At 37.6% G+C, this 27,830-nt stretch overlaps 2 protein-coding genes and 1 long non-coding RNA gene across 14 annotated transcripts; 2 read left to right on the top strand and 1 right to left on the bottom strand.

Annotated features, from left to right (window-relative positions):
- The first annotated feature begins 11,618 nt into the window (after positions 1–11,618).
- LOC137717478 (serine carboxypeptidase-like 45) lies at positions 11,619–20,083 on the top strand. 3 transcript variants are annotated; one of them, XR_015965204.1, is made up of 11 exons: positions 11,619–12,160; positions 12,353–12,451; positions 12,589–12,684; positions 17,571–17,663; positions 17,777–17,847; positions 17,940–18,215; positions 18,302–18,417; positions 18,603–18,698; positions 18,802–18,919; positions 19,012–19,241; positions 19,720–20,083. XR_015965204.1 is itself a non-coding variant. In XM_068456862.2 (10 exons), exons 1-10 carry the CDS (start codon positions 11,905–11,907, stop codon positions 19,168–19,170), a joined length of 1,380 nt encoding a protein of 459 aa, XP_068312963.2. In that variant the 5' UTR covers positions 11,619–11,904; the 3' UTR covers positions 19,171–19,457. The 3 variants fall into 3 exon arrangements, 2 of the variants coding, with proteins under 2 accessions (XP_068312963.2, XP_068312962.2); XM_068456862.2 differs by lacking the exon at positions 19,720–20,083 and having other exon boundaries at positions 19,012–19,457; XM_068456861.2 differs by lacking the exon at positions 19,720–20,083 and having other exon boundaries at positions 18,600–18,698; positions 19,012–19,457.
- LOC137717479 (uncharacterized) lies at positions 12,735–17,360 on the bottom strand. Of its 10 annotated transcripts, none has more exons than XR_011065779.2 (5): positions 14,615–17,360; positions 14,071–14,112; positions 13,648–13,757; positions 13,383–13,487; positions 12,735–12,909 (listed from the first exon to the last, which is right to left on the bottom strand). It is a non-coding gene; the product is annotated as an uncharacterized LOC137717479 (long non-coding RNA). The 10 variants fall into 10 exon arrangements; XR_015965207.1 differs by having other exon boundaries at positions 13,648–14,112; positions 14,615–16,199; positions 16,481–17,360; XR_015965213.1 differs by having other exon boundaries at positions 13,648–14,112; positions 14,615–14,697; positions 16,481–17,360.
- A 225-nt stretch (positions 20,084–20,308) lies between the features above and the next one.
- LOC137717218 (serine carboxypeptidase-like 46) lies at positions 20,309–21,854 on the top strand. Its single transcript, XM_088698412.1, has 6 exons — positions 20,309–20,313; positions 20,504–20,602; positions 20,742–20,837; positions 20,945–21,037; positions 21,151–21,221; positions 21,310–21,854. The coding sequence occupies exons 3-6, from the start codon at positions 20,750–20,752 to the stop codon at positions 21,370–21,372; spliced, it is 315 nt and encodes a 104-aa protein (XP_088554538.1). The 5' UTR covers positions 20,309–20,313; positions 20,504–20,602; positions 20,742–20,749; the 3' UTR covers positions 21,373–21,854.
- The last annotated feature ends 5,976 nt before the right edge of the window (positions 21,855–27,830 follow it).

The following is a 27,830-nucleotide window of genomic DNA, read 5'->3' as shown; positions in this document are numbered from 1 at the left end:
GCTTTGGCATGACCGTCTGGGTCATCCAGGATCCATCATGATGCGTAGGATCATTACCAATTCTAATGGACATCCATTATTGAGCAGACATATTGCTGTCTCAAATGAAAACCCTTGCAAGGCTTGTTCCCAAAGGAAGTTGGTAACTAGACCATAACAACTAAAGGTTGATACTGAATCTCCATCATTTTTGCAAAGAATTCAAGGGGATATTTGTGGGCCTATTCAACCACCTTGTGGACCATTTCGATATTTTATGGTTTTGGTTGATGTATCTACCCGATGGTCACATGTTTGCCTATTGTCTACTTGAAATGTAGCTTTTGTGAGACTTCTTGCTCAAATAATTAAGTTGTGAGCACAGTTCCCAGATCACCCCATTAAGTCAATCTGACTTGATAACGCTGGTGAATTTATGTCTCAAGCTTTTGATGATTACTGCATGGCACTGTACATTGATGTTGAACACCCTGTTCCTCATGTCCATACTCAAAATGGTTTAGCAGAGGCATTTATCAAGTGGCTTCAATTAATAGCTCACACTCTGCTTATGAAAAGAAAATTACCAGTTTCTTCATAGGGACATGCTATCTTACATGCTGCATCATTGGTTCGATTGAGACCTATAGCCAACCACCAATACTCATCAATACAACTCGTGTTTAGGCATTAGCCAAACATTTCACATTTACGAGTTTTTGGTTGTGCTGTTTATGTGCCTGTTGCACCGCCACAAAGCACTAAAATGGGACCTCAACGTAGACTGGGAATTTATGTGGGTTTTGATTCACCAACTATCATTAGATATTTGGAACCCTTGACAGGTGATATGTTTATAGCTTGTTTTGCAGATTGTCATTTTGATGAGACAGTTTTCCCGTCATTAGGGGGAGAAAAGACCGTTCCAGAAGAGCGGTAAAAGCTGACATGGGTTGTTCCCACCTTATCTCATTTTGATCCTCAAAGCATTCAATGTGAAAATGAAGTGAAAAGGATCATTCACCTTCAAAGTATTGCTAATCAAATGCCATATGCATTTAATGATGTTTCGAAAGTGACAAAGTCACATATACCAGCTGCAAATGCACCTACAAAAATTGATGTCCCTGTTGGACAAAATAAAGTGGCAGTGAGTGATTCATCTAGTGCACGCCTGAATCGTGGTAGATTCCCAGGTTCAAAAGATTTAGCCCCTCGAAAGAGAAAAATGAGGGCACAGTTGAACCCAAATGGAATCATTCAAGAAAAGAAAATGAATGATAAATCCACAATTCATGATTCTGAAAAAGAAAATATCCGTGATGAAACACATGTCCCTCAAGAGACAGAAGTACATGAAAGCAAAGAAATATCCATAAATTATGCATATACTAATGAATTGTGGGATCGAAATGAAATAATCATCGATGGCATGTTCGCATTTGCATGAGCCACTGAAATTATATTAAGCGATGACATTGAGCCCCGCTCTGTTGATGAATGTAAACAAAGACAAGATTGGCCTAAGTGGAAAGATGCAATCCAGGCAGAATTAAATTCCTTAGAAAGGCGAAGTGTTTTTGGACTGATAGTCCAAACCCCGCCTGGTGTAAACCCTGTGGCTTACAAATGGGTATTCACAAGGAAACGCAATGAGAAAAACTAGATCGCAAGATATAAAGCATGACCCGTTGCACAAGGTTTTTCACAAAGGCCTGAAATTGATTATGAAGAGACATACTCTCCTGTAATGGACGCAATTACGTTCCGTTACTTAATAAGTTTGGTAGTTTCAGAAAAACTTGACATGCGACTTATGGATGTCATCATTGCGTATCTATATGGAGAATTAGATACTGACATATATATGAAAGTCCCAGAAGGACTTAAGTTGCCTGAAACAACTAACAAACCACGAGGTATGTTCTCAATTAAATTAAGGCGACCATTATATGGGCTGAAACAATCTGGACAAATGTGGTATAATCGTCTCAGTGAGTATTTGATCAAAGAAGGATATACCAACAATGTCATCTGTCCTTGTGTGTTCATTAAGAAATCAAATACTGGATTTGATATAGTGGCAGTATAGGTCGATGATATGGACCTAGTTGGAACCCCTGAAGAGATCAATAAAATTGCTGAATATCTAAAAAGCGAATTTGAAATAAAAGACCTTGGGAAAACAAAATTTTGTATCGGTCTTCAGATCGAGCATTGTGCTAATCGAATTTTGGTGCATCAATCAGCTTACATTGAAAAAATATTAAAGCAATTTGGCATGGACATAGCTTATCCACTGAGCACCCCAATGGTCGTTTGTTCTTTGGACATTAAGAAAGATGCATTCCGTCCAAAAGAAGATGATGAACTGGTCTTTGGTCCAGAAGTACCATATTTGAGTGCAATAGGTGCTTTATTGTATTTAGAACAATGTACTAGACCATATATAGTTTTTTCAGTCAACTTGTTAGCAAGATATAGCTCTGCTCCAACAATTCGTCATTGGAAGGGAGTCAAAGATGTATTGCGATACCTTCATGGAACAACAGACATATGTCTCTTCTACTCAGATAAATCCATAAATGATCAGATCCGCACAAAGCCCGCTCATAAACTGGATATGTGTTCACTAATGGAGATACAACAATTTCATGGCACTCAACAAAACAAACATTAGTTTTTGCATCTTCCAATCACTCGGAAATAATTGCTTTACATGAAGCAAGTCGTGAATGTTCTTGGTTAAGATCAATGATCCATCACATCCGGAATTCATGTGGTCTACCTTCAAGGACAGACACTCCAATTGTTATACATGAAGATAATGCAGCTTGTGTTGCCTAAAAGAATGAAGGATTTATCAAGGGTGACAAGACTAAACACATATCTCCAAGATTTTTCAGTGCACATGAGCTTCAGAAGGCTAAAGTTATTAAAGTCAGACAAATCTGCTCCAATGAAAATCTGGCAGACTTGTTCACCAAATCTCTACCAAAGTGCATATTTTAGAAGTTAGTGCAGGGAATCGGATTACGTCGGCTTACCAATTTGAAGAATGCGGAATCAGGGGGAGATAAAAGTTAGGGGGAGCATCCATGATACATGCATGTTGTACGCTTTTCCCTTCAATTAGGATTTTTCCCATTGGGTTTTTCCTATCAGGGTTTTAACGAGGCAACATAAGCATGCTCAACACCATATCAACAATCCGGGTAAAGTTGTACTCTTTTTACTTTGCTATGGTTTTTTCCCACTGGGTTTTTCCAAGCAAGGTTTTAACGAGACAACTGATGTTGATATGTGGGCATCCAAGGGGGAGTGTTGTAAATAAGTGGGTATGTATGCCCACATGCATACAGTAAACTTTTCATATGCTTAATAGTGTAATTTGTTTGCTTTCAAAGTAGTTGCTCTATAAATAGAGCATTACTAGTGTTCAAAAGATAAGAGCAAGAAAGAAAGAAAAGTTAGAATATTTTCAGTATCCTCCTATTTCTCTCTTATCTGCAATCATTTTGTATTAGTGTAATATTTTGCAACAACCTCGCTCCTATCCCTAGCAAGGGTCTCTAACTTTTGCCTATTTATAACATATATTCATTTCGTAAACAGAATTATTGGGTGAACAAATTGCAAGGTTTTCGAATCCATCGCTTCAGAGGATCGAGATTTTTTCTTGGACCCGTGTGACTAAAGCAAGGGCGGAGCCATGATTTTTCTCTTGGGTGGGTTAGTTGAAAATAGTACCATAAAATTATATGTTTATTTTTTTGCTTATATAAAATTATATAATAATCAATATAAAAGAACAACAATATAATATAGGACAAGAATTGTCTGCCCTCCCACTTCCGGTGCCCTCCCCCTCCTGTTTTTGTGGTCACGGTTAAGCCACGTCAACATTTTATATTACTATTCATTTTTGTCTTATTATTTGTATAAAAAACAATATAAAATGTTGACGTGGCTTAACCGTGACCACACAAAATAGGAGGGTACGGGAGGGCACCGGAAGTGGGAGGGTAGACAATCCTTGTCCTATAATATAAACTATTCTCAAAATCATAATCCTAACCGATAAATTCAAGGACCATATAAATAATTAACCTACTAATTAAATTAAGAATAAGTAAATAAAGGGGGACTGGAGATAGAACTAATTTATAATTTTTAGCATAAAACGTATTATTCACTACCTTTCATCTACTAAATATACATCAAAATAATAATATGTATTGAAACTGAGTAGGCTATAAGCATGAGTTTACAAAAGAATAGATCTATTCACAAACCCATTTTACTTCCAACACAACCTTATTAATGTTTTGTTAGTGATCATCTTTAATTCATTCGATCCGAACAACCGACAATTCAGAGAGGTGTGTAAGAAGTAAAAATGAGTGCATGGATAGCACTACCCTTACAGAAAACCTCCATGGGCTACAACCCACCTTAGCCTTGTGGGTGGCTATGCCATTGGACCGAAGGCTCTTGATTGGTGGCTAAATGGGTGAAAGGTTGAGGCTATGTTCTTTGAATTTTGCTTAATTTGCAGCCCGTGTCTAAGTTGTACGTCTGTGTTTGTATTCTGTTTTTTGCTGTATAGTTTATATTCTATTGAATATTTGTGTATTCGAATTTGTATCGTCTTGAGATTAGGACAGTGAAGCATGTTTTGTTGTAGGAGTTAGGAAAACTTGAAAAATAATTTAATTGGACAAGATTTACATTTTACAGTGTTTGGGTGAAGGTTTTTTGGTTGTAGGGTTTTTGTTGAAACTTTTTCCTTTGGCACATAGCTTGAATAGTTGAAGTTATTCTTAGGACACCATAAATTGATTTTGCTTCACACTGTCTTGATCAAGAGGGTGTGAAGCTCTCTACATGCTGTAGTGTTGAAGCTTTTTGGTTAAAGCTTTTTAGTTGAAGCTTCTTGGTTAAAGCTTTTTGCTTAGGCACATAGCTTGGGTGGTTGAAATTAGTTGTAGGACACCATAAATTGATATTGTTTCACACTGTCTTGATCAAGAGTGTGTGAAGCTTTCTATATGTTGTGGTGTTGAAGCCTTTTGGTTAAAGCTTTTTAGTTGAAACTTTGTAGGTGAAGCTTTTTATTTGAAGCTTTGTAGGTAAAGCTTTTAGGTTGAAACTTTGTAGGTGAAGCTTTGTAGGTGAAGCTTTTAGGTTGAAGCATGTATGTTGAAGCTTTGTACGTGAAGCTTTTTGGTTGAAGCTTGTATGTTGAAGCATTTAGGTTGAAGCTTTGTCGGTGAAGTTTTTTGGTTGCAGCTTTGTAGGCGAAGCTTTTAGATTGAAGCATTGTAGGTGAAGCTTTTTGGTTAGGCACATAGCTTGAATAGTTGAAGTTAATTGTTGGGCACCATAAATTGATTTTGCTTCACACTATCTTGATCAAGAGTGTGTGAAGCTTTTTACATTTGTAGTTACCTCCTATGTATTGAAGCTTTGTTGGCCTTCTCTACATGTCATAATTAATAATTAATTAATTGCTTAATTAATAATTAACAATTAATTAAATAATTAATAATTATAAAAAAAATAAATAATTAATTATTAGGTTGAAACTTTTAAGTTGAAGCTTTTAGGTTGAAGCATGTATGTTGAAGCCTTGTAAGTGAAGCTTGTATGTTGAAGCTTTGTAGGCGAAGTTTTTTGGTTGATGCTTTGTAGGCGAAACTTTTAGATTGAAGCTTTGTAGGTGAAGCTTTTTCGTTAGGCACATAGCTTGAATTAGGGCTGGGCAAACGGGGCCTGGACCCGCGGGTAGGGGCGGGTCCGAGCGATTCGGGGCGGGTACGGGGCGGGTCCTGTTTTTAAAATCCTGAAACGGGGCGGGGCGGGGCGGGTCCATGTCATTTGCGGGGCGGGACGGGTCTTAATTGCTGAGGAAACGGGTCCCCGACCCGAGCCGTAAGAGTCTCAGACTCTGCCTGCCAGACTCCCACAGTCGACACCCCACTCCCCAAATATCCTCTCCTCTCTCGTCTCAGACCTCGCTCGAGCTCCCCATCTTCCCCCTCCCCCTCGTCCTCTTCCCCGGCGCCATCCTCCCCCTCCAGATCTTCGAGTTCCGCTACCGTATCATGATGCACTCCCTCCTCCAGACCGATCTCCGATTCGGGGTTATCTACAATGATGCCGTCTCCGGCACCGCCGACGTTGGCTGCGTCGGCGAGGTCGTCAAGCACGAGCGCCTCATCGATGACCGGTTCTTCCTCATCTGCAAATGCCAGGAGCGGTTCCGGGTCACTGACCTCGTCCGTACCAAACCTTACCTGGTGGCGGAGGTCCAATGGCTCGAAGACCGGCCGTCGAACGACGGCGAGGAGGACCTGGAGGCGTTGGCCAGCGAGGTCGAGTCGTATATGAAGGATGTGATTCGGTTGGGCGGGAGGCCAGAGAAGGATGTGCAGGACCTGCGACGGAACCTGTTTCCGACGCCGTTTTCGTTTTTCGTTGGGAGCACTTTCGAAGGGGCACCAAGAGAGCAGCAGGCGCTGCTGGAACTGGAGGACACGGCGGCGCGGTTGAAGAGAGAGAATGACACTCTGAGGAACACGGCTGAAGAGAGAGGAGGACACGGCAACCAAAAAAAAAAAATAAAGGACCCGTGGACCCGGCTCGAACCGGCCCGTTTCAACCGGGCCGGGTAATGTCCGGTTCTTATATTAGAAAATGTAATCCCCGGCCCGGCCCGCCCTGTTCTCTTTGAACCTAGGTCCGGTCCGGTCCCTTCAAAATTGGGCCCGGCCCGGCCCGTGCCCAGCCCTAGCTTGAATAGTTGAAGCTAATTGTTGGGCACCATAAATTGATTTTGCTTCACACTATCTTGATCAAGAGTGTGTGAAGCTTTTTACATTTGTAGTTGCCTCCTATGTGTTGAAGCTTTGTTGGCCTTCTTTACATGTCATAATTAATAATTAATTAATTGCTTAATTAATACTTAACAATTAATTTCGGATTTTTTATGGCAAATTTCTTTATTTTTTATTTTTTTGAACTATGGACAAGAAAATGTGGGAGAGACAACATATATAGATTTTGCTTTCACACTCTTGAGCAAGAATGTGCGAGGCAAGCAACACATTGTAGTAGTTGAAGGTTCGAATGAACCATATAAATTGATTTTGCTTCGCATAGTCTTAATCAAGAGTGGGCGAAGCTTTCTACAAGTTGTAGTGTTTGCATTGTTACAAAGGGGAAATGTCTGGAGTAGATGCAAGAGGGCTGAAGAGCTTGATCTTTGTATACTATGCACTGAAGCTTTTGTTAGCTTGTAATAAGACTTTGTTGGTGACTATAAATAACTCTTGTTGGTCATAAGTGCTCCCCCAGTTGGGTTGAGCTAAGCTTGCTTATCCCTCTTTTGAGTTGTAAGGCTTGAGGGTTTTTTTATTATTTGTGATGCTAAGAGTTCACATGTACAAGTTGTACCATTCTTGATTGAGTTGGTGGGAAGAATGGTGAGTTGATAAGGCAAAAATGTTTATTAATAGTATTGGTTGTACTCTTCATCGCCTGGTTGGTGATATGAATGTGAGTTCCTTCATCACCTAGTTGGTGATAAGAGTGGAAAGTTGCCGAATGATATTAGAGTACAAGTTGTACCTTTCATCACTTGGTTGGTGAGAATAAGGGCAAGGTGTCGAGGCACATTGTAGCAAATGCCGAATGACAAAAGTATGTTGACACCCTTTCGAAGATCAGTTGGCTTATGTAAGAATGTGTTGAGATGTATGATGCTTATGTTGATTGACATGAGTCATGCTTATGAATGTTTTGCTATGCATGAAGGAATCCATGCTTTTAATATGTGAACCATGTTGGTTGTAATACTTAGTTTCACTTACTTTGTGTCAAAGTACGCATGTTGAAGCTCTGAGTTAGAGTATAGAGGTAGGTCAGTGTAGACCAAGTGTTCCAGTGTTAGGAATGTAAAAGACTCAAGCGAAGTTGTCTGACTTCCTTCTTCTTTAAATATTTATCGAATGACTTGTGTTACAAAAGATCTCAAACAGTTGAGGGTCAAAACATTTGTAATGTATATGTCTTCTTATAATAGCATTTCCTTTAGCATCTAGTCCTCCCATTTTGAAAGAGCGAGGCTTGACCCCATGATCATAATAGTTGAAGGTACGTTCACTCCTGGTTGTCTTGATACGAACCTTTATCCCTCTTATTGTAATGAGCTTGCTAAGAGTAAAAATATTCCCTTTTACCAAGAGACGAATACGTTTGGTGACTTAGCAAATAGCTAAGTGAGGCAAGAGAGGTTGCAATGGGTGTTTGAATGGCCAAAACTTCATCACTTGGTAGAACTTGACTTCCACTCCCCACTTGTTGATATGAGTTAACCACATGAGTTTTCCCTTGGTATGTCCTTGCCTCGGCAAAGGCATGAATGTAAGCTTGCATCATCATCTTAGAGTAAGTATTCCGAGTGTTAGCATTGATCATGTACTTGAAGAAGCATTCACGTATGCTTACCGTGAAAACCCTGAGTGCTGTTTTGTCATCTGCCTCAGTGCAACGAAAGTACTTATAGCTAAAGCGACCGGCATATTCACACAATTACTCGTTTGATTTCTGACGAATGGTGTATAGCTCATTAACGTTGTGTAAGCGATCAGCTTGGAAGATGTGTTGAGCCACGAAGAGTCTTCTTAATTTAGCAAAAGAATCCACAATATTAGGTTGAAGACAACAATACCAATTGAGAGCTTCACCAGATATAGTTGAGGGGAATATGAGATATCGTTCTTCATCATTGTGTCTTCGGTATGCCATGGTAGATTCAAAGTGGTGGATATGCTCAATCGAATTTTCCCTCTCTGTATAAGATTGCAAGCCAAGCTTCTGTTTCGTTTCTCCTTGTAGAGGGGTGTCAAGGATTCTACTTGTCAGAGGGTTGGGCCTTGGTTGATCCCAGCCAGGGTTTTGGGCATGACGCTCGTCCTTTAGCCTGTTCACTTCTTCGAGGAGATGCATGATAAGAAGGTCCTGAGTGGAGTCAGGCACCATTAGAACTCTTATTCGCAAGTTTCCCTTATCCCTTGGAAGTAAGGGAGTTTGGTTAAAGGCATATGGTTTTTCCTTAGATTCACCGTACTGGCTTCCAAGACGTGCCAGCTGGGTTGAGAAAAGTCTCACGTTGATCAACACATTGATGAGTAGCATGCTCCTCATCAGGAATATCCATGTTGAAGACCAGTGACTCCCCGTGTTGGGGGGCACCCAGGTGATGGTTGACATCCACATGGGTAATAGGCTCGTGTGATTGAGTATGCCTAGCCTCATGGAGCATCTCGAAGAGCTTCTCATACTGCTCCTGGATCTCATTCTTCATTGCTATTTTATTATTTTGAGCTTCCAGCTTTTCGACTTTAGATTGAAGAACAAACTTCTTTTGTTCCTTTCTTCATTGCCTCACACTAGGCATAAGGGGAATGTCGTTCTGTGTGTTGTGGCTTTCTTCATTCCCCATGTTGGAGATGGATTCTTGATCGAATGAGAGCATATGAACGATAGAAACCAGCTTGATGGAGCTAAAGAGAGTAAGAATAAGTGTCTTCTTCCCACAAACAGCGCCAAATGTTGATGCACAAAATCAATGAAGACTTTGGAACAATGTAAAGTGTCAAGTTTGTAACCTTTGCTTGGTTGCTCCGGTCACTTAGTGAGGATAATATGTAAGGAGATAGAGATATGGAAGCAAACATAAGATATACGTGGTTCACCCTAAGTCTGGCTACGTCCACGGAGTAGAGGAGTTCTCATTAATAGTGAAGGGTTTACACATACATAAGTTTAAGCATAGTTATCATCAATGGGTTCTAATAACTAGTTTAAGTACAATAATGACATTATGGATTAATTGTAGGAGAATGTTCTTCTTTTATAGTTGAGAAGAGTCTCCAGCTTTTGTCCCTGATCGATGTGGAACTCTGTGAGTTTTGTTATGACGTTGACATATGTCGCCCTGTGATTGGCCTTCTGGTTGGAGGGAAACTTTTGTGCTTCTACATAGCATGAACCCCTCAGTGGGTCCTTGAAGGTATGACGTTGACCGGTGCTTGGTAGTTTTGAGATTGGTCAAGTATGGTACAAAAAGACTACATTTGAAACCTTATAAGAATATTCTTCTTGCTCATCCTTATCTATGTATAGCTGTCCAAGCCTTGCTGTAAATGAACCGTTGAGGTGATGCTAAATGAGTGATAGGTGTTTTGATCAATTGAACATGTGTCTTGGCAAGGTATATCACCATGGGCTTTGTTCATTGGACTATGGTTAATATTCCCCCTCAAGCTAAGTTGCGGAGATTGAGCAGTTAGCTTGGAACTAAGCAACTTGAAACAAGCTTTGGGCAAGCTTTTCAGAAATTTAAACTACAAGTTGAGGAAAAGAATCATCTTGTATATGGTTTGAATTGATTACAAAATATGTTGATATCTTTGAAGAAGAAAGAAACGGCAGACCTAAAGCTCAAAACATAAAGAGTAAAACAATAGTATTTATATGCATGACTACATTTGAAACCCTATAAGAATGTTCTTCTTGCTCATCCTTATCTATGCACAACTGTCCAAGCCTTGTTGTCAATGTACCATTGAGGTGATGCTAGATGAGTGATGGGTGTTTTGATCAATTGAACAGGTAGCACCATGGGCTTTGTTCACTGGACTATGGTTAATATTGTGGACAACACAACACCTAGTCAATCTATTTTGTAAAACATGTGTATCACACTTTTCTGGTCATTTTCTTTGACATTGTAAATTTTAAATAAAAAAAAACAGAGTGGGAGAAACAAGGACCCAAATTCTTATTTATTTATTGATTCATGAAACGACACACAATATTTACTTCCACAGTACGTCAAAAAATGTGAGTGTAATACTAATATATTAAATCATACAAAAATCACACTTCTTCATTAGGGCGAAAAATTGAAATATAATACCAGTATATGGCATTCGTAAGTTTTATACAAACTCGTGAGTGGGGTACCAACATATTAAACTCACACTAGTGTAGTAGTCAGAGTCTTGGGTTCCTTTTTTTTTTTTTTTTTTCAAAAAATGGAGATTGGTTGTATGGCCCACACCACATTGAACTTTAATGGTCCAAACTGTTTATTTTTCAAGTTGCACCTCACAGATCATCCTTGCAAAATATTAGCCAAATTAGAAATAGTTGAGGCATCTAATTGAGTTCAAAGAAATTGACAAACAATGTGTTCTAAAAAACATTGAAACTTTATCGTGACAAATTGACAATTAAATAGGCAAATGATGTAGCAGTATTGTTATATGTATCAAACATTGTGTTCTAAGAAACATTGAAATTTTAGCATGACAATTAAATGGACAAAATATCTCGGATTGAATTGTTTCAAGGATGATTTATGAATCAAGACTTACAAAATAGTCAGTTTGGATTGTTAAAGTTTGAAGCGGAGTGGGTTCCATAGGGCCACAACTAATCCCCATTTTCTGAAGAAAAAACAAATGAAAATCCCTTCCCTGCCTAGTGTAGCAGTATTGTGATATGCATCAAACTCAAGACGTCCAATCCCTATATATATGCATAACACTCGCTTAGAATCTCAAAGTAGAGTACCTTTCTTGCAAGAGCAAGTTGTACTCATGAACATTTATGAACTGGTATCATAACAGGTTGTCCTGCCTAACCCACGTCAGAACAATACAATATGTTGAATACGAGAGCTCTTGGACAATTTGTCTTACACAACTTAGCCAGCTTGGTACCAGATAAAATCGAGATAAGATCTTTATATACTTGTACCATCCTACACCACAATTCATATTTGAAGCTCTCTCTCTCTCACTCTCTCTCTCTCTCTCTCTCTCTCTCTCTCTCTCTCTCTCTCTCTCTCTCATGATGCAGGCTCAACGAGGGAGTATCGTCGTCGTCGCCACAGTCTTTGCAACTGTCATCCAAGCGTTTTCCACGGCAAACTCCCTCCAAGAAGCTGATAAAATCACAAGGTTGCCTGGTCAACCACAAGTCAACTTCCACCAATATGCAGGATATGTAACTGTGGATGAAAAGCAAGGGAGATCACTTTTTTACTACTTTGTTGAAGCACAAACTGATCCTGCTTCAAAGCCTCTTGTTCTTTGGCTCAATGGAGGTGAGCTTCCATCCATATCCAATTTCAAATATAATCCCTACCGGAAAATTTTCATGCGTTATTTGTTTTTGCTCTTACTGCTTCAGCCAACTTAATGACGCCTATGTTTGTAACATTTTATACATTAATGAATGCATGTTGCGTAGTACAATTATGAACCAAATAATTGAGCTTTGTGAGTTTAAAGTGAAGGTCCTGGTTGTTCATCTGTTGGAGGAGCTTTCATCGAGCACGGACCTTTTCAACCAAGCGGAGACATTTTACTCAAGAAAGATTTTAGTTGGAATAGAGGTAATTATTCCATTAAATTAGTCTTTAAGTGATCACAATTGTGTCACATTCGTTGTTAATTAGATTCTGCTCCCGATTATTCACGTAATATTGATACTAATTACGATGGATTTTCTCCTGTTATATAATCTTTGCAGAAGCAAATATGCTATACTTGGAGTCACCTGCAGGAGTAGGCTTCTCCTACTCAGCAAACAAATCATTCTATGGCTTCGTGAACGACGATATCACAGGTTTTTGCTTCATACGACTTTCTTAATCCTCTTTCAACCAACAAAATATAACCCGAAAATAGTAAACACACTAGAAAGCCTGCTTGCGCGATGTTGCGGGGGTTTAAAAATTGTATAAACCATGTTGATAGTTTTAGATATATATTTACATACATGTAAAAATATATTTAGAACCTAAGTCTTCAATTTATTTGTCACGGTGAAATCCCCAGCGTCTTCAAAACCCTGAAACAAAGGCACCAATATACTGCTTGGAGAGAGGTTAGGAATATGAGGAAATTTGCTAATTAGCTAAACAATGCTATTATTTATCCAATCAAATCCAAATTGGAATGGTGCAGAACTAACAGTACAAAATTCGTTAGACTACACTATGGGTAGAATGTTTCTAAGATTTATATTTTATACAAAAATTAATCTTCTAAAAAAGCAAAAGTTACACAAATTTGAAAGGATAAAATATATAAAATTTGGGTAAAAGGTCACAAACACAGAGGTCATTTAATTGACACTATTGACCAAATTTTGTTAAGCAATCGCATGGATTATATGCCAAAAATATGGTAGCTAGGCGTCAAATGATATACAAACTGGAATCTAATCAACTATATACCAAATAACTCAACGAATATTATATATATTTAGCAAACACAAATACAAAAGGCAAGAAAAAGAGTCTAAATTTTGATATAGCTTACCAAGTTAGTAAAAATATACTCCGACATGGCCAGCTCAAAAGAAGGAGATTCCTCGACTCTCAATGTGTTATAGTGAAACAATTTCCTGCATATTTCAATATATCCCTACATATTTCAATATATTCCCTTGTCGATATATCCCTTATATCCATGAACTACACTAATTGATCATCATTGTAAGGGACCAGTGAATATTTGTTACATGTATGTGTAGATATAGAGACTAATCCAAAATTAAGACATGTAGGAAATATTTGAGCTTTACCTGATTACTGACGAAACAAAGGCTCAAAAATAAGATTTGAACTCAGGTGTGAACTCATATTTGAACTCGAATTTGATCGATGACTGCTACCTCTTTCTCTGAGCTTTTCGCTGGCAATTAAGAAAATACTATAAATTTTGAGACATGCAATTCAAATTTTAAACAAAGGGAAAAGGATCCTCGCCGGATCATTTTCATGGGGATCTTGTAATCATGTTCGCTCATCGTACATCGTGCAGTCAGTTTTCGTTAGGTACTATTTATATTTAATTTTAAATTTTAAATGATTTTTGATTGCATGATGTATGATGAACGGACATGATTACAAGATCCCCCGGATCTCCAGGAAAAGGATCCGGCAAGGATCCTTTTCCTAAACAAAAGGCTAAACTTTCAAACATGCAATCCAAAATTAAGTTTTACCGTAGTAATATTGTAAACTTATGGAGGTTGGAGAGACTAATTCTGAAATGATTTACCAAATATATTATCATCAAATTAAACCAAACATTGTTTGTAAACAAAGTATGCAATGCAAGTAAGCTTACACAAAACCTACCAAAAGCTGCAAGATGTCATTTAGTTCTGAAATAATAAAACTATAATACATAAAATTAACTTAGTGAAGACTCATATGTATTTGTTTCACCCAAAAAAATTATGAGCAAAAAATTCTCTAAAATATCATGCCCTGACATTGCAGGCAAAATTAATTGATGTGAAAAAAAAAAAAAAAAACCTAAAAGCTGAGAATTGGGTTTGTGGATATTATTGATGAAACAGAGAAGTAGTGGGCAAACTTCTATGCTCCTCTTCCTCTTTCTCTAATTGAAATTGAGTTCTTTGGTGAAGTGGTGTTAAAGTTGACATAAGTGTCAAAAATGAACTTCTTTGCAAGAAAATACAATAATTTATGATGAAAATCTATAAATACCAATCAAAATTATATACGGGAAAGAAACCGTACCAAATTTGAAGCACAAATGATCAAACTTTGAAGCCCTTTATTTCTCAGTTTTTTTCCAGCAACCAAATAAACTTTAAAAAAACCTGTAGAATCCAGAGCAAGCATTGAAGAAAGTCAACAGTGTAAGGCATAAATGTTTGTCATAATAAAAATAAATGATGTTTTCCTAGCTATATTTCAGGGTGATCTAAAAATGTCTTCCTCCTTGATACGAACAATATATAGTAATAGCTTGTCATTAGTTTAACAATCTATAGGTTTTAGCAAAATTAAAATCAGAACCTAAGTGGAAAATGCTAAAAATTATGTGTAAACCAACACCAGGTTAAAATGACATTAAACTGAATGGAAATACGATCCTGCCTTTTAACAAATTGAAAACACTACACTTACGAATTCCGAGCAAAAATATAAAAATAAAAAAATAAAAAAAAGATTGCATATAGAAAATTTATAATTTGAAAAAAAAGGGAATAACATTGGTATTGTTTGGGGAAATGGGAAGAAAAAAATGGAAGGGTATGAGTGCTGAGCGTAGACTACTTTTGGTACTCTTAAAGGAAAAGCAATCAATTCGATAACCATTAAGTTGAAAAGAAGAAATTGTAATGAAATTGGGATCTCAGCTCCTAGTCACTGAATAGTAATATTCTGTCCTCTGAGGGACTCCACCAAGAGGTTCTTGAAGAAAAAGTCTCCCCCACCTCACCTGAATCCAAACTACATCCTTATCCGGATTAACCATTACGTTGAAAAAGAAGAAATTATAATCAAATTCTAAATTCAAGCTATCAGAAAAATGTAATCCTTACCAGATTAACAAAGTTAACAGCAAAACAAACCAAACTAAAAGCCTAAACCAAAACAGGAAAATAAATTAAATGACAATGAAAGAGTAAAACATGTCTGAGCAAGGCAGGGGTTTACAAACTATGCTTGTTCCTTCAAACATGCATAAAAGGGACTCGAGTTTTGCCAATTACCCCACAATTGCAGATAATTATAACCATATTCTATTCTAATTCTAAGAAGTAGGTGTCAATCAAATTATTAAGCCAGCAAAACCGAAGGAAAAAATGTTAAAGAAAGAGAAACATAAATTGCTCATCACGGATTTTGGAAAAAAAAAAAAAAAAAAGTTAGAAATTTAGAATACAGAGGTCACCTATTCCTTTGCAAACATATCTTTGCAACTCAAACACATAGTTTTGATAATGTTTGCTTGTCTGTGACATAAAGACATTTTACCAAGAGTTATTAGTTTTTTTCCAAACCTTTCAAGTAAAATTATGTTCTCTTACTGATATGAAATTAATTTGAAAGTAGAGCTCAAATAAAGCTTGAGGGGTTTAATAATATTTTCTCATCCATTTAAAGGGTTTTAACAATATGAAATTAAATTCAAACTTCAATCGAGTTGCATGATTAATCCATATATTGACCAATATGGATTCAGGGATCTAAGGGAGAAATAATTCAGGCTATTTCTATCAGACATATCAAAGAAAAAATTATGTCACTTGGCTGACTGTCACTGTTGCCGACCAAGTTGCGACAGAAGTGATTGCTGCAAAGTGAAGAGCATCTGCAAGATAGAAAAGAAAAAAACAAAGGCAATAAGAAGCAAAAGTTATATTATGAAAGAGAGAAAGGAATTGAATGATGAGCATTGAGTTTGCCCAGAATTACTTTTTAAATACTTTGCATTCAGAATTTGTGAATCTTAATTAGGTTTCATGTCCTGGTCTTACATAGTTTGTACTTTTTGAAGAACCCTGATAGTTGCTAATGCTAGGGATTGTCGAGCTGTGCTTGGTAAGGCACAAACTTCAAAACTCAAACATTAGGCATCCTGAATAAATATACCTGCATAGTCTCGGGAGAAGCCAACAGACGAAGAAATTATGGGTTTTGCATCATCTCCCTTATTAAGAATTGGAATCAAGCATGCTACGTAACTGGGGGTTGGAACCTAAAATCTGCAGTCAAATAGTGTTGAGAAAGAATAAATTTCATCCTCAACCTTATTTTACTTATAGAGAAATTAGAAACAATTTCAAGACATGAAAATAAAATTAAAAACAAACTCAAAAGAAATCAAAACAAATAAAAATTCCAACATTCTTAAGAACTATTCAGTAAAGGACCAAAAATCATGCTGTGAAACAAATTTGAGAAAATAAAGGGAACTAAATTTACCCTGAAGATTGCTTACCCACAAACCCAAACCAAATCCCTAAATATTACTCAGCACAAAACCCTAGAAATCACCAGAATTGAAAGCCAGCCACTGGAATCACCCACACGGTGATGAACTCCGATCATTGTCACCGATCTTCATCTACTACCAAAGACAAAACCCTTTTACATACGGGACCTGAGAAGGAAAACCCACCAAGAAAATCTCAGGGATAGACAAAAATTCCTGAGAAAAATTCAAAATTTTCGGCAAAGATGGTGTTTTTTCAATTTGTTGGAGGGCTTCAGGGTTTTTGGGATTTGTTGGTTTTAGGGTGAGATTAATGTGGGAAGCAACTGGAAAAGCGTACTGGAAAATTACCCGAAGGAAGAGTGAGAGATAAGAGGAGGAGAGGAGAAGAGAGATGACCGCAGAGTGAGAGAGAAGTGGAAACGGAAAGAAATGTCAAGAAGAAATCGAAGTAGAGCCTTCAACGATGATCCACTCATGGGCAGCCTAAAAGGGACACGGTGAGCAACACGTGTATAAGATGATAGAACCAAAAAGAAGATGGAACCAAAAAGCACACGGATGACAGATGCGTGGGCTAGAAGGGCAAAGTGTCTTTTAGCTGTGTAAAAAATGGAAAAAATGGCTGATAACAAAGGAATTGAAGGGCAATTTAGTTCGTTTACTGTTAATGAACAGTGTTTTGTGTTGAGTTTTAGTATAGGTATAATGTACATTCTGATCATGTTCCGATTCTCTTCTTTTCAGCACGAGATAATCTCGAGTTCCTTCAGCGCTGGTTCGACGAATTCCCTGAGTATAAAAATAGGGATTTGTTTATCACAGGAGTGAGCTATGCAGGTAACATCATTTACTTGTAAAACCGTCATTTCTATCACTAATGACCAATTAGAAAACTCAAAAGGTACCAACTTACGATGCGCTTCTAAAAGTTTCCATTTTGTCACTGCCAGGACACTATGTTCCGCAGCTTGCACAACTCATTATCCAATCAAAACTGAAGTTCAATCTGAAAGCAGTAGCAGTAAGCAAACAGGAATCGAAAAAGTGAAGTGAAATACTTTGGAGTTGATGTTTTCGACTAAGATGTCATGCTTGAGCTGTTTTTGCTTGCAGATTGGCAATCCTCTTCTCGAATTCAGTACTGATATCAACTCACGAGCAGAGTACTGGTGGTCTCATGGATTAATATCAGATGCAACCTTCGCAAATTTGACTTCAGTCTGCAACTATTCTGAAATTTTTAGACAGGAGCGAATTCGTGGTGGTCCCCTTACCCCTGCTTGTGATGCAGTGGCGAACCAATTTGAAAGAGAAGTCCCTGAACATTTGATCAACCGAAATGATGTTACTCTCGATGTCTGTTTATCATCGGTCAAAGCTTTCCAACTGGTAAGCCTTGGTATTTTCTCCTTTCATTTTTTTCAAATTCTCTACGTTAATATACAAAACTTCCAACTCACTGATCACATCTGCAGCGAAAAACAGTGAAGATAGATGTCTGTCTCGTAGATGAAATAGTTTCATACTTAAACCGACCAGATGTTCAGGAGGCGCTTCATGCCCGAATCACAAATTGGACATTTTGCAGCAAGTAATCATCTCATCTCATGTGAATCACTGATGCACATAAACATATTAGGTTCTGAAGATGAATCAAAACATGAAAAGAATTCCAATTATATTCCAAACTATTCGAAGATCGAAGAAATGTTCCTTATGCAGCAATTCTTTTTTGTTTAAAGTGCTTCTAACTTTGATTATTCTCTTTTACAGCAGAGTTGTCATCCAGTATGACCTGAAAAACCTGGAAACACCGATGCTTCCAGTTTTAGGTGACCTTGTCAAGTCTGGAATTCGGGTTTTGATTTACAGGTGATGAGTCTCAGCATTGTACAAATCAAAACTCTTGCCATCTTCGATAATCTTAGTCTTTTAGAAATTGTCCTTAAAAGTTTATCTTACATGTTTTCCACAGTGGAGATCAAGATTCTATTATTCCACTAACGAGTACACGGACACTGGTGAACGGATTGGCAAAGGACTTGGGGCTACAAACGAACGTGCCTTACAGAGTCTGGGTTCAAGAAAAACAGGTCGGTTCGTGAATATAATAATAGTGGAAAATTCGGACTATCTACTTGTGGTCTTAGCAGTTTTTATCCTTTATAAATTTTTAACTTTTCAGGTTGCTGGATGGACACAAGTATACAGTGACGCTTTATCTTACGCTACCATAAGAGGAGCAGGCCATGAAGCTCCAATTTCGCAGCCAGAGAGATCACTACTTCTGTTTGCCTCATTTCTGAGAGGAAAGCCACTGCCAAAAGCCATAAGTACTAACTGATCAAATTGCAGAAATCAAGAAACATATTTATTCATTTCTTACGCAGAATTATTGAGTAAACAAACTGCAAGGTTTTAAAAGACATTAGGAGCTAGTCGGGTGGCAGATTGAGGCCTAGTGCCTAGGCACCTAGGCGGATTAGGCGGATTTAAGTAAATCTACTATATTTCATGTAAATAAGTGTCTGTTTATACTTAAAATATATGTAATTTCTTCAAAAACTACAAAATAGAATGACATATATATCATTAAGTATTGGAACATAATAAAAACATAAGAAACAAGCATATAATGTGTGTTTATTTAAATATTCAACAAGTCTTTTATAATTTATTGAAAAAGGTAAAATGTAAAATAAAATTTATCTATTTTCTTCTTAGTGAGTCGCAACCTTCGCCGGTCTGGACGAGCTAGGCGGTCTAGGCAGGTGCCTCAGCAAGTCTAGCCATCATTTCTTAATTTTCAAATGCTTGGGCTTTAATCGGGCGGTGACCAACCGCCTAGTGCCTAGGCGGCGCTAGGCGAGGATTTTTAGAACAGTGACAAAAGAAAATCGGTATACTCATGAGAACAAGAATGTCAGTTTTAATTAGCGCTTTTTCTCTGCATCAATAAAGGCATTCGAAGGAATGACAGGCAACATCCGAATAAATCTTCTTCCATATGTTAAAAAGAGTTTAATTGACACTCCAACAGAAATCGAAATTGTACGTCTGAGTTGTTAACAACAAGGATGCGTCCAGTACATGGTACCCAACTCGTCAAATCCACTAGACTCGTGAACAAAATGAGCATGGTTAATAGCCAACTTATACAAAGCGCGTTGTATTTCAAGCCAATAACATACATCAATGTCCTCTCGCTAGTTCTTACTTCTTATGATGCATAATAACATAACATGTTTAAATTCTTAGATTGTTCGCTGCTAAAACAGAACCCTTCGCAGGAAAATTTGTACGTGTCACTTTGCATTAAGGCACACCTCTGTGAGGCAAGATATTCGATCACCATTGGAGGATAAGACTCAGGCCTTTGACAATTTCCTAATGAAAGTTATGCAGATTATGTTTATTTTCCTCTTTCGAGAACCCTTTAGGTTTATTTTCCTGTGTTTCTAGCCTCTTGTTCTTTGGCTCAATGGATGTGAACTTCCATCCAAATCCAATTTCAAATATAATCCCTACCACAAAATTTTCATGCATTATTTGTTTTTGCTCTTACTACTTCAGCCAACTTAGCGACGCCTATGTTTGTAACATTTTATGCATAATGAATGCTTGTTGCGTAGTACAATTACGAACCAAATAACTGAGCTTTGTGAGTTTAAGTGAAGGTCCTGGTTGTTCATCTATTGGAGGAGCTTTCAGCGTGCACGGACCTTTTCAACCAAGTGGAGACATTTTACTCAAGAACGATTTTAGTTGGAATAGAGGTAATTAATCCATTGAATTATAGTTTTAAGTGATCACAATTGTGTCACATTCGTTGTTAATTAGATTCTGCTCCCAATTATTCACGTAACATTGATACTAATTAGGATGAATTTTCTCCTGTTTATATAATCTTTGCAGAAGCAAATATGCTATACTTGGAGTCACCTGCAGGAGTAGGCTTCTCCTACTCAGCAAACAAATCATTCTATGGCTTCGTGAACGACGATATCACAGGTTTTCGCTTCATATGACTTTCTTAATCCTCATTCAACCAACAAAATATAACCCCAAAAATAGTAAACATGTACATTTTGATCATGTTCCGATTCTCTTCTTTTTAGCACCAGATAATCTCGAGTTCCTTCGGCACTGGTTTGACGAATTCCCTGAGTATAAAAATAGGGATTTGTTTATCACAGGAGAGAGCTATGCAGGTAACATCATTTACTTGTAAAACCATCATTTCTATCACTAATGACCAATTAGAAAACTTGAAAGGTACAAACTTACAACGCACTTCTAAAAATTTCTGTTTTGTCACTGCCAGGCCATTATGTTCCACTGCTTGCACAACTCATTATCCAGTCAAAACTGAAGTTCAATCTGAAAGCAGTAGCAGTAAGCAAACGAGGATCGAAAAAGTGAAGTGACTTTGGAGTTGATGTTTTCGACTAAGATGTCACGCTTGAGCTTTTTTGGCTTGCAGATTGGCAATCTTGTTTTCGAATTCAATACTGATATCAACTCACGAGCGGATCTCATGGATTAATATCAGATGCGACCTTCGAAAATTTGACTTCAGTCTGCAACTATTCTGAAATTTATAGACAGGAGGTAATTCGTGGTGGTCCACTTACCCCTGCTTGTGATGTAGTAGCGAACCAATTTGAAAGAGAAGCCCCTAGAAATTTGATCAACCGATATGATGTTACTCTCGATGTCTGTTTATCATCGATCGAAGCTCAATCTTTCCAACTGGTAAGCCTTGGAAAAGGGGGCATGTCAAAGCCTATAAATAGACTACCAAGTCAAGCATTTTAGACATAGTTTTGCATCCAGAAATTATATAGAAATTAGAGTAGTTTAGTGTTCAAGAAAGAGAAAGTTTTAAACACTTTTGGTTCGCTGTTCTTTGTGGATTGGAATGCTACTTCCGCAAAGAGAAAGATTGTTGTATCCTGAGAGACATTTGCCAATGCAAACATTGAGGCACCACCAAAGGGGAATCTTGTCTCAATGCTATAGAATCAAATACTAGCCTCGATCTCTTAAGGTTCTTCTATTCCTTGTTCTTCTTGCATTTGTAGAAATTTTATTGTGTATTATTTAATAGTTTATAATAAAATATATAACAATTTTTTCAAAGCTTTTTCCAACAACTTAAGACAAGATTGGTTTTGTTAAATTGTTATATTTTATTAGCCAAGTTTAATTAAATAATCTTGTGGGTTACGGTGTTAAGAAACTAAAGTCTATTTGCTTCATAATACTTTGTTGCTTTTACTTTAATTGTAATATATTGAATTGTGTGATTTTCTCTCTTAAGGGAAAATGGCTAATACTAATAATTCTTTTAGTAAACTGGGTAGCACGTCAGTTGTGAGTGTTGTGCCCGTGGTGATCCCAACTTCCACCAATCATGGTGAGAAGCCTGAGAAGTTCAATGGGACAAAATTCAAGAGGTGGCAACAGAAAATGATATTTTACCTCACCACTCTGAACTTGGCAAAGTTTCTGAATGAAGATGCGTCTGTGTCTGGAACTACTCCAAAAGAAGTGGTTGCAATAGATGCATGGAACCATTCTGATTTTCTTTGCAAGAATTACATCCTCAATGCAGTAGATAATGCACTACACAATGTGTATAGTCCAATTAAAAATGCAAAAGCCTTATGGAACTTTCTTGACAAGAAATATTAGACTAAAGATGCTGGCATGAAGAAATTCGTAGTCGGTCGATTTCTTGACTACAAGATGACAGACTCTAAGAAGGTTATCAATCAAGTCCAAGAGCTACAACTTATTCTTCATGAAATACATGATGAAGGGATGTCGCTAAGTGAGACCTTTCAAGTGGCTGCAGTAATTAAAAAATTACGTCAGGCTTGGAAAGATTTAAAAAATGATCTCAAGCATAAGCACAAAGAGATGGGACTTCAGGATTTAATCGTAAGATTAAGGATTAAGGAGGATAATCGTTGCTCTGAAAAGAAGTCTAACAGTCAAGTTATGCAATCCAAGGCACACATTGTGGAGGGTGGGTCAAAGAATAACAAAAAGAGGAAGCACTCTGGGGAAAGTTCAAGCCAAGGGAATTCTAAGAAGTTCAAGGGCAAGTGTTTTGTTTGCAACAAGATAGGACATCATGCTATTGAATGTAAAAACCACAAAGGCCAAGACAATTCCAAAAAGAAGAGTAATGAAGTACACATAACCGAGGAAGATAGACTGTCCAAAGAGATCTCTGACATAAATCTTGCGGCTATGGTATCTAAAGTCAACATAGTGGGAAACACTAAGGAATGATGGGTTAACACTAGGGCTACTCGCCACATCTGCTCTAATAGAAAAATGTTTACCACCTATCAAGAAGTTACTCATGGAGAGCAACTGTTCATGGGGAATTCTTCTACATCCAAGGTTCAAGGCCTAGGAAAGGTAATTCTAAAGATGACTTCTGGAAAGGAACTCACTCTTAACGATGTGCTTCATGTGCTTGATATCAGAAAGAACTTAGTCTTCGGACCACTGTTGAGCAAAAATGGTTTCTGTTTGGTTTTTGAGTCTGATACGTTTGTACTAACAAATAGTGGAATGTATGTTGGGAAATGATATCTCAGTGATGATCTTTTCAAAATGAATGTGACTGTTGTATCCAAAATTATCAATAAAGTTAATTCTTCTGCTTATATTATGGAATTGCCAAATATATGGTATGGGAGGTTAGGACATGTTCATATTGATATAAGTCATAAATGTGAAACTTGTGCGAAAGCAAAGTTAACTAAAGCACATTTTCACTCTGTTGAAAGAAGTACAGAACCTCTATAATTAATTCATAGTGATATATGTGAACTAAAGTTAGTGCAAACTAGAGGAGGCAAGGAATGTTTTATTACTTTCATAGACGATTGCACAAGATACTGCTATGTGTATTTGCTAAGAAGCAAAGATGAAGCCTTAGAAGCGTTCACAAATTATAAGAATGAAGTTGAGAATCAACTTAGCAAAAAGATAAAGGTTATAAGAAGCGATAGGGGAGGTGAATATGTTGCACCCTTTTCTGAATTTTGTACTCAACATGAGATTATTCATCAAACTACTACTCCTTATTCACCTCAACAAAACGAAGTTGCTGAACGCAAAAATCGTACATTGAAAGAAATGATGAATGCTATGTTGATAAGTTGTCACATCCCGGCCCGGGGGGGGACCACTTCCCGGGCCCGCTCCACCACCGTAGCACGATATTGTCCGCTTTGGGCTTACCATTCCCTCACGGTTTTATTTTTGGGAACTCACGAGCAACTTCCCAGTGGGTCACCCATCATGGGATTGCTCTAGCCCCCTTCTCGCTTAACTTCGGAGTTCCTACGGAACCCGAAGCCAGTGAGCTCCCAAAAGGCCTCGTGCTAAGTAGGGATGGGAATATACATATAAGGATCACTCCCCTGGGTGATGTGGGATGTCACAATCCACCCCCTTTAGGGGCCCGACGTCCTCGTCGGCACACCATGACCAGGGTTAGGCTCTGATACCAAATTGTCACATCCCGGCCCGGGGGGGACCACTTCCCAGGCCCGCTCCACCACCGTAGCACGATATTGTCCGCTTTGGGCTTACCATTCCCTCACGGTTTTGTTTTTGGGAACTCACGAGCAACTTCCAGTGGGTCACCCATCATGGGATTGCTCTAGCCCCCTTCTCGCTTAACTTCGGAGTTCCTACGGAACCCGAAGCCAGTGAGCTCCCAAAAGGCCTCGTGTTAAGTAGGGATGGGAATATACATATAAGGATCACTCCCCTGGGTGATGTGGGATGTCACATAAGTTCTGGGGCAGCCCAGAATTTGTGGGGAGAAGCACTACTTTCTGCAAACCACATTTGCAATAAATTACTTCACAAGAAGTTAGATAAGACACCTTATGAATTATGGAAAGGTAGAAAGTCTTCTTATAAATTTCTCAAAGTTTGGGGGTGTCTAGCTAAGGCAACGGTCCCTGATCCTTAGAAGATTAAAATAGGACCTAAAACCATTGATTGTGTTTTCATTGGTTATGCCATAAATAGTAGTGCATATCGGTTTCTTGTACATAAATCGGAAAATCCCGAAGTACATGTTAATACAATAATTGAATCAAGGAATGCCACATTCTTCGAAAATGTATTTCCATGGAAAATTGCACAAAAACAAAGTTCTTTGAAAAGAACTTATGATGACTGTAATAGTAGTCATAAAGAAAGTAATGATAATTCTGTTGACCGAGAACATGTACAAGAAATTGAACCAAGACATAATAAGAGGGCTAAGATAGCAGCGTCTTTTGGACTTGATTTTCTTACTTACTTATTAGAAAATGAGCCTCAAACGTATAAGGAAGCTATATCTTCTCCAGATGCTCCATTTTGGAAAGAGGCTATTAATGCTGAAATTGAATTCATCATGCAAAATCATACATGGGAATTGGTGGATCTTCCTCCTAGAAATAAACCTTTAGGTTATAAATGGATTTTCCAAAGGAAGATGAAAGCATATAGATTTATCGACAAGTACTAGGCAAGATTTGTCGCCAAAGGTTATAAGCAAAGAGAAGGCTTAGACTATTTGATACATATTCGCCAGTCACGAGGATAATATCCATCCGTATGGTGATTGCTATTGCAGCAATTCATAATCTTGAGATTCATCAAATGGATGTCAAGATTTCTTTTCTAAATAGTGATTTGGATGAGGAAATTTATATGGAACAATCTGAAGGTTTCATAGTGCATGGCCAAGAGAGAAAGGTATGTAGACTTGTTAAATCACTTTATGGTTTAAAACAAGCACCTAAGCAATGGCACCATAAGTTTGACACTACAATGTTGTCAAATGGATTTAAAATAAAAGAGTGTGACAAATGTGTTTACACTAAAAGCACACAAGAGGGATATGTCATTGTGTGTCTATATGTCGATGATATGCTAATTATTGGTAGTAATCATGAGATTATTAAATCTACCAAAAGAATGTTGGCTAGTAAGTTTGATATGAAAGATATGGGAGTTGCAAATGTTATACTAGGAATTAAGATTTCTAGAACGTCTGAAGGATTAATTTTATCTCGATCACATTATATTGAGAAAATACTTACAAAATTTAGTAATTATGTAAGTAGTCCTACAAAAACACCATATGATGTCAATTTGTATTTATCAAAGAATATTGGTCAATGTATATCTCAAAGTGAATATGCACGAATAATTGGTAGTATAATGTACATTACAAATTGTAACGTCCGAACATTGCATATTCAGTTAACAGATTGAGTAGATATACGAGTAATCTTGGAAAGGATCATTGGAAGGCAATTGCAAGGGTTCTTGGTTATTTAAATTTATGCAGAACTATGGATTGCACTCCACAAGATATCCAGCAGTACTTGAAGGCTAATGTGATGCTAACTAGATATTTGATACACAAGACTCGAAGTCCACAAGTGGATATGTTTTTACTTTGGGAGGCGGAGCCATTTCATGGAAATCCTCTAAACAAATGTGTATAGCTAGATCCACTATGGAATTTGAGTTCATTGCTTTAGACAAAGTAGGGGATGAAGCTGAATGGCTTCATAATTTCTTAGAGGATATTCCCAATTGGCCGAAGTTGGTGCCCGCCATATGTATACATTGTGATAGCCAATCAGCGATTGGAAGGGCACAAAATCATATGTATAACGGTAAGTCTCCACACATACGTCATGGACATAATACTGATAGGCAACTTCTCTCAAGTGGTATAATTACTATTGATTACATAAGGTCAAAAGAAAATATAGCGGATCTGTTTACTAAAGGTTTGACTAGAGAGCAAGTTTATAAACCATCGATAGGAATGGGTTTAAAGCCTATGTCTTAAGAATTGCCGTAATGACAACCCAACCTAGCTGACTGGAGATCCCAAGATCTAGGTTCAAAGGGACAACTGAATTATGGATGATTTAGTGGGAGCACTGCGGAGATAATCTCCTACCTATGTCCTATGATGAAACAGTGTTATCTGTAGCGTGTTTAGGATAAGCATTGCTTTTAATGATACTTATACTTGGACGTAACAAGTGGGGTATTGTGCAGGATACTCTTCATGGGATATCACCTAAATAAGTGTGAAAAGTGGCCGTTTCTATGAGAATTATAAGGCTGAATTCTCTAAAGCACTTAGGATTACTGGGAATTGTTCAGGGTCAAAATGAACACAACAGTAGAATCGTATGTGTTTGGAGGAATACCGTGTGAATGTTATTATCTTGGTTTACATCAACGGCTGAGCAATTCAAGACATCTTGTTCACTGGTTAGCTAGTAAATCCGATAATATTTCACTAAGGAAGGTTCAAAGCCAAAAACTACCTTTCCCCATACGGTATTTGTCCAATTAAACTCTCTAAATGTCTGCATCTTCATTTGCATTAAATTTTGTTAATTTTCATTCATGTGAAGATTGTTAGAAATTTAATATTTAAATATTAGTATTATTAATATTTAAATATTAAATATTCAAGTGAATGAAAATTAAAGTGGTCATGGATGGGTTTGACCGGCGGCTTTTCAAAGGTTATGTATGTTTGAACAAAGGTCACAACCTTTGTTATTTTGGAAACAGATACAACTTTGAAAAAGGTTGCATCTTTGTCTTATGGAAAATTAGACGCAACCTTTGTGTTTCGCTTGCAGACGCAATTTTGAATAAAGGTTGCGTCCTTTGCCTTTTGGAAGCAAACGCGACATTTAAAAAGGCGGCATGTCAAAGCCTATAAATAGACTACCAAGTCAAGCATTTTAGACACAGTTTTGCATCAATAAATTATATAGAAATTAGAGTAGTTTAGTGTTCAAGAAAGGGAGAGTTTTAAACACTTTTGGTTCGCTGTTCTTTGTGGATTGGAGTGCTACTTCCGTAGAGAAAAAGATCATTGTATCCTGTGAGACATTTGCCAACGCAAACTTTGAGGCACCACTGATGGGCAAT

The sequence above is a fragment of the Pyrus communis genome, chromosome 8 (assembly GCF_041283825.1).
Source record: "Pyrus communis isolate YQ-2024b chromosome 8, ASM4128382v1, whole genome shotgun sequence".
Classification (NCBI taxonomy): domain Eukaryota; kingdom Viridiplantae; phylum Streptophyta; class Magnoliopsida; order Rosales; family Rosaceae; genus Pyrus; species Pyrus communis.
This window is presented reverse-complemented; position numbering and strand designations above follow the sequence as displayed.

What these genes read in the sequence shown, in the direction of transcription:
- LOC137717478 (XM_068456861.2), top strand. Translation starts at nt 11,905, where the DNA reads ATGATGCAGGCTCAACGAGGGAGTATCGTCGTCGTCGCCACAGTCTTT. An exon ending in AATTGGACATTTTGCAGCAA is followed by an intron (nt 18,418 to 18,599) that starts GTAATCATCTCA and finishes TCTCTTTTACAG; the next exon opens with CAGAGTTGTCATCCAGTATG. An exon ending in TCTGGGTTCAAGAAAAACAG is followed by an intron (nt 18,920 to 19,011) that starts GTCGGTTCGTGA and finishes TTAACTTTTCAG; the next exon opens with GTTGCTGGATGGACACAAGT.
- LOC137717218 (XM_088698412.1), top strand. Translation starts at nt 20,750, where the DNA reads ATGCTATACTTGGAGTCACCTGCAGGAGTAGGCTTCTCCTACTCAGCA. An exon ending in CACAGGAGAGAGCTATGCAG is followed by an intron (nt 21,038 to 21,150) that starts GTAACATCATTT and finishes TGTCACTGCCAG; the next exon opens with GCCATTATGTTCCACTGCTT. An exon ending in TCAATCTGAAAGCAGTAGCA is followed by an intron (nt 21,222 to 21,309) that starts GTAAGCAAACGA and finishes TTTGGCTTGCAG; the next exon opens with ATTGGCAATCTTGTTTTCGA.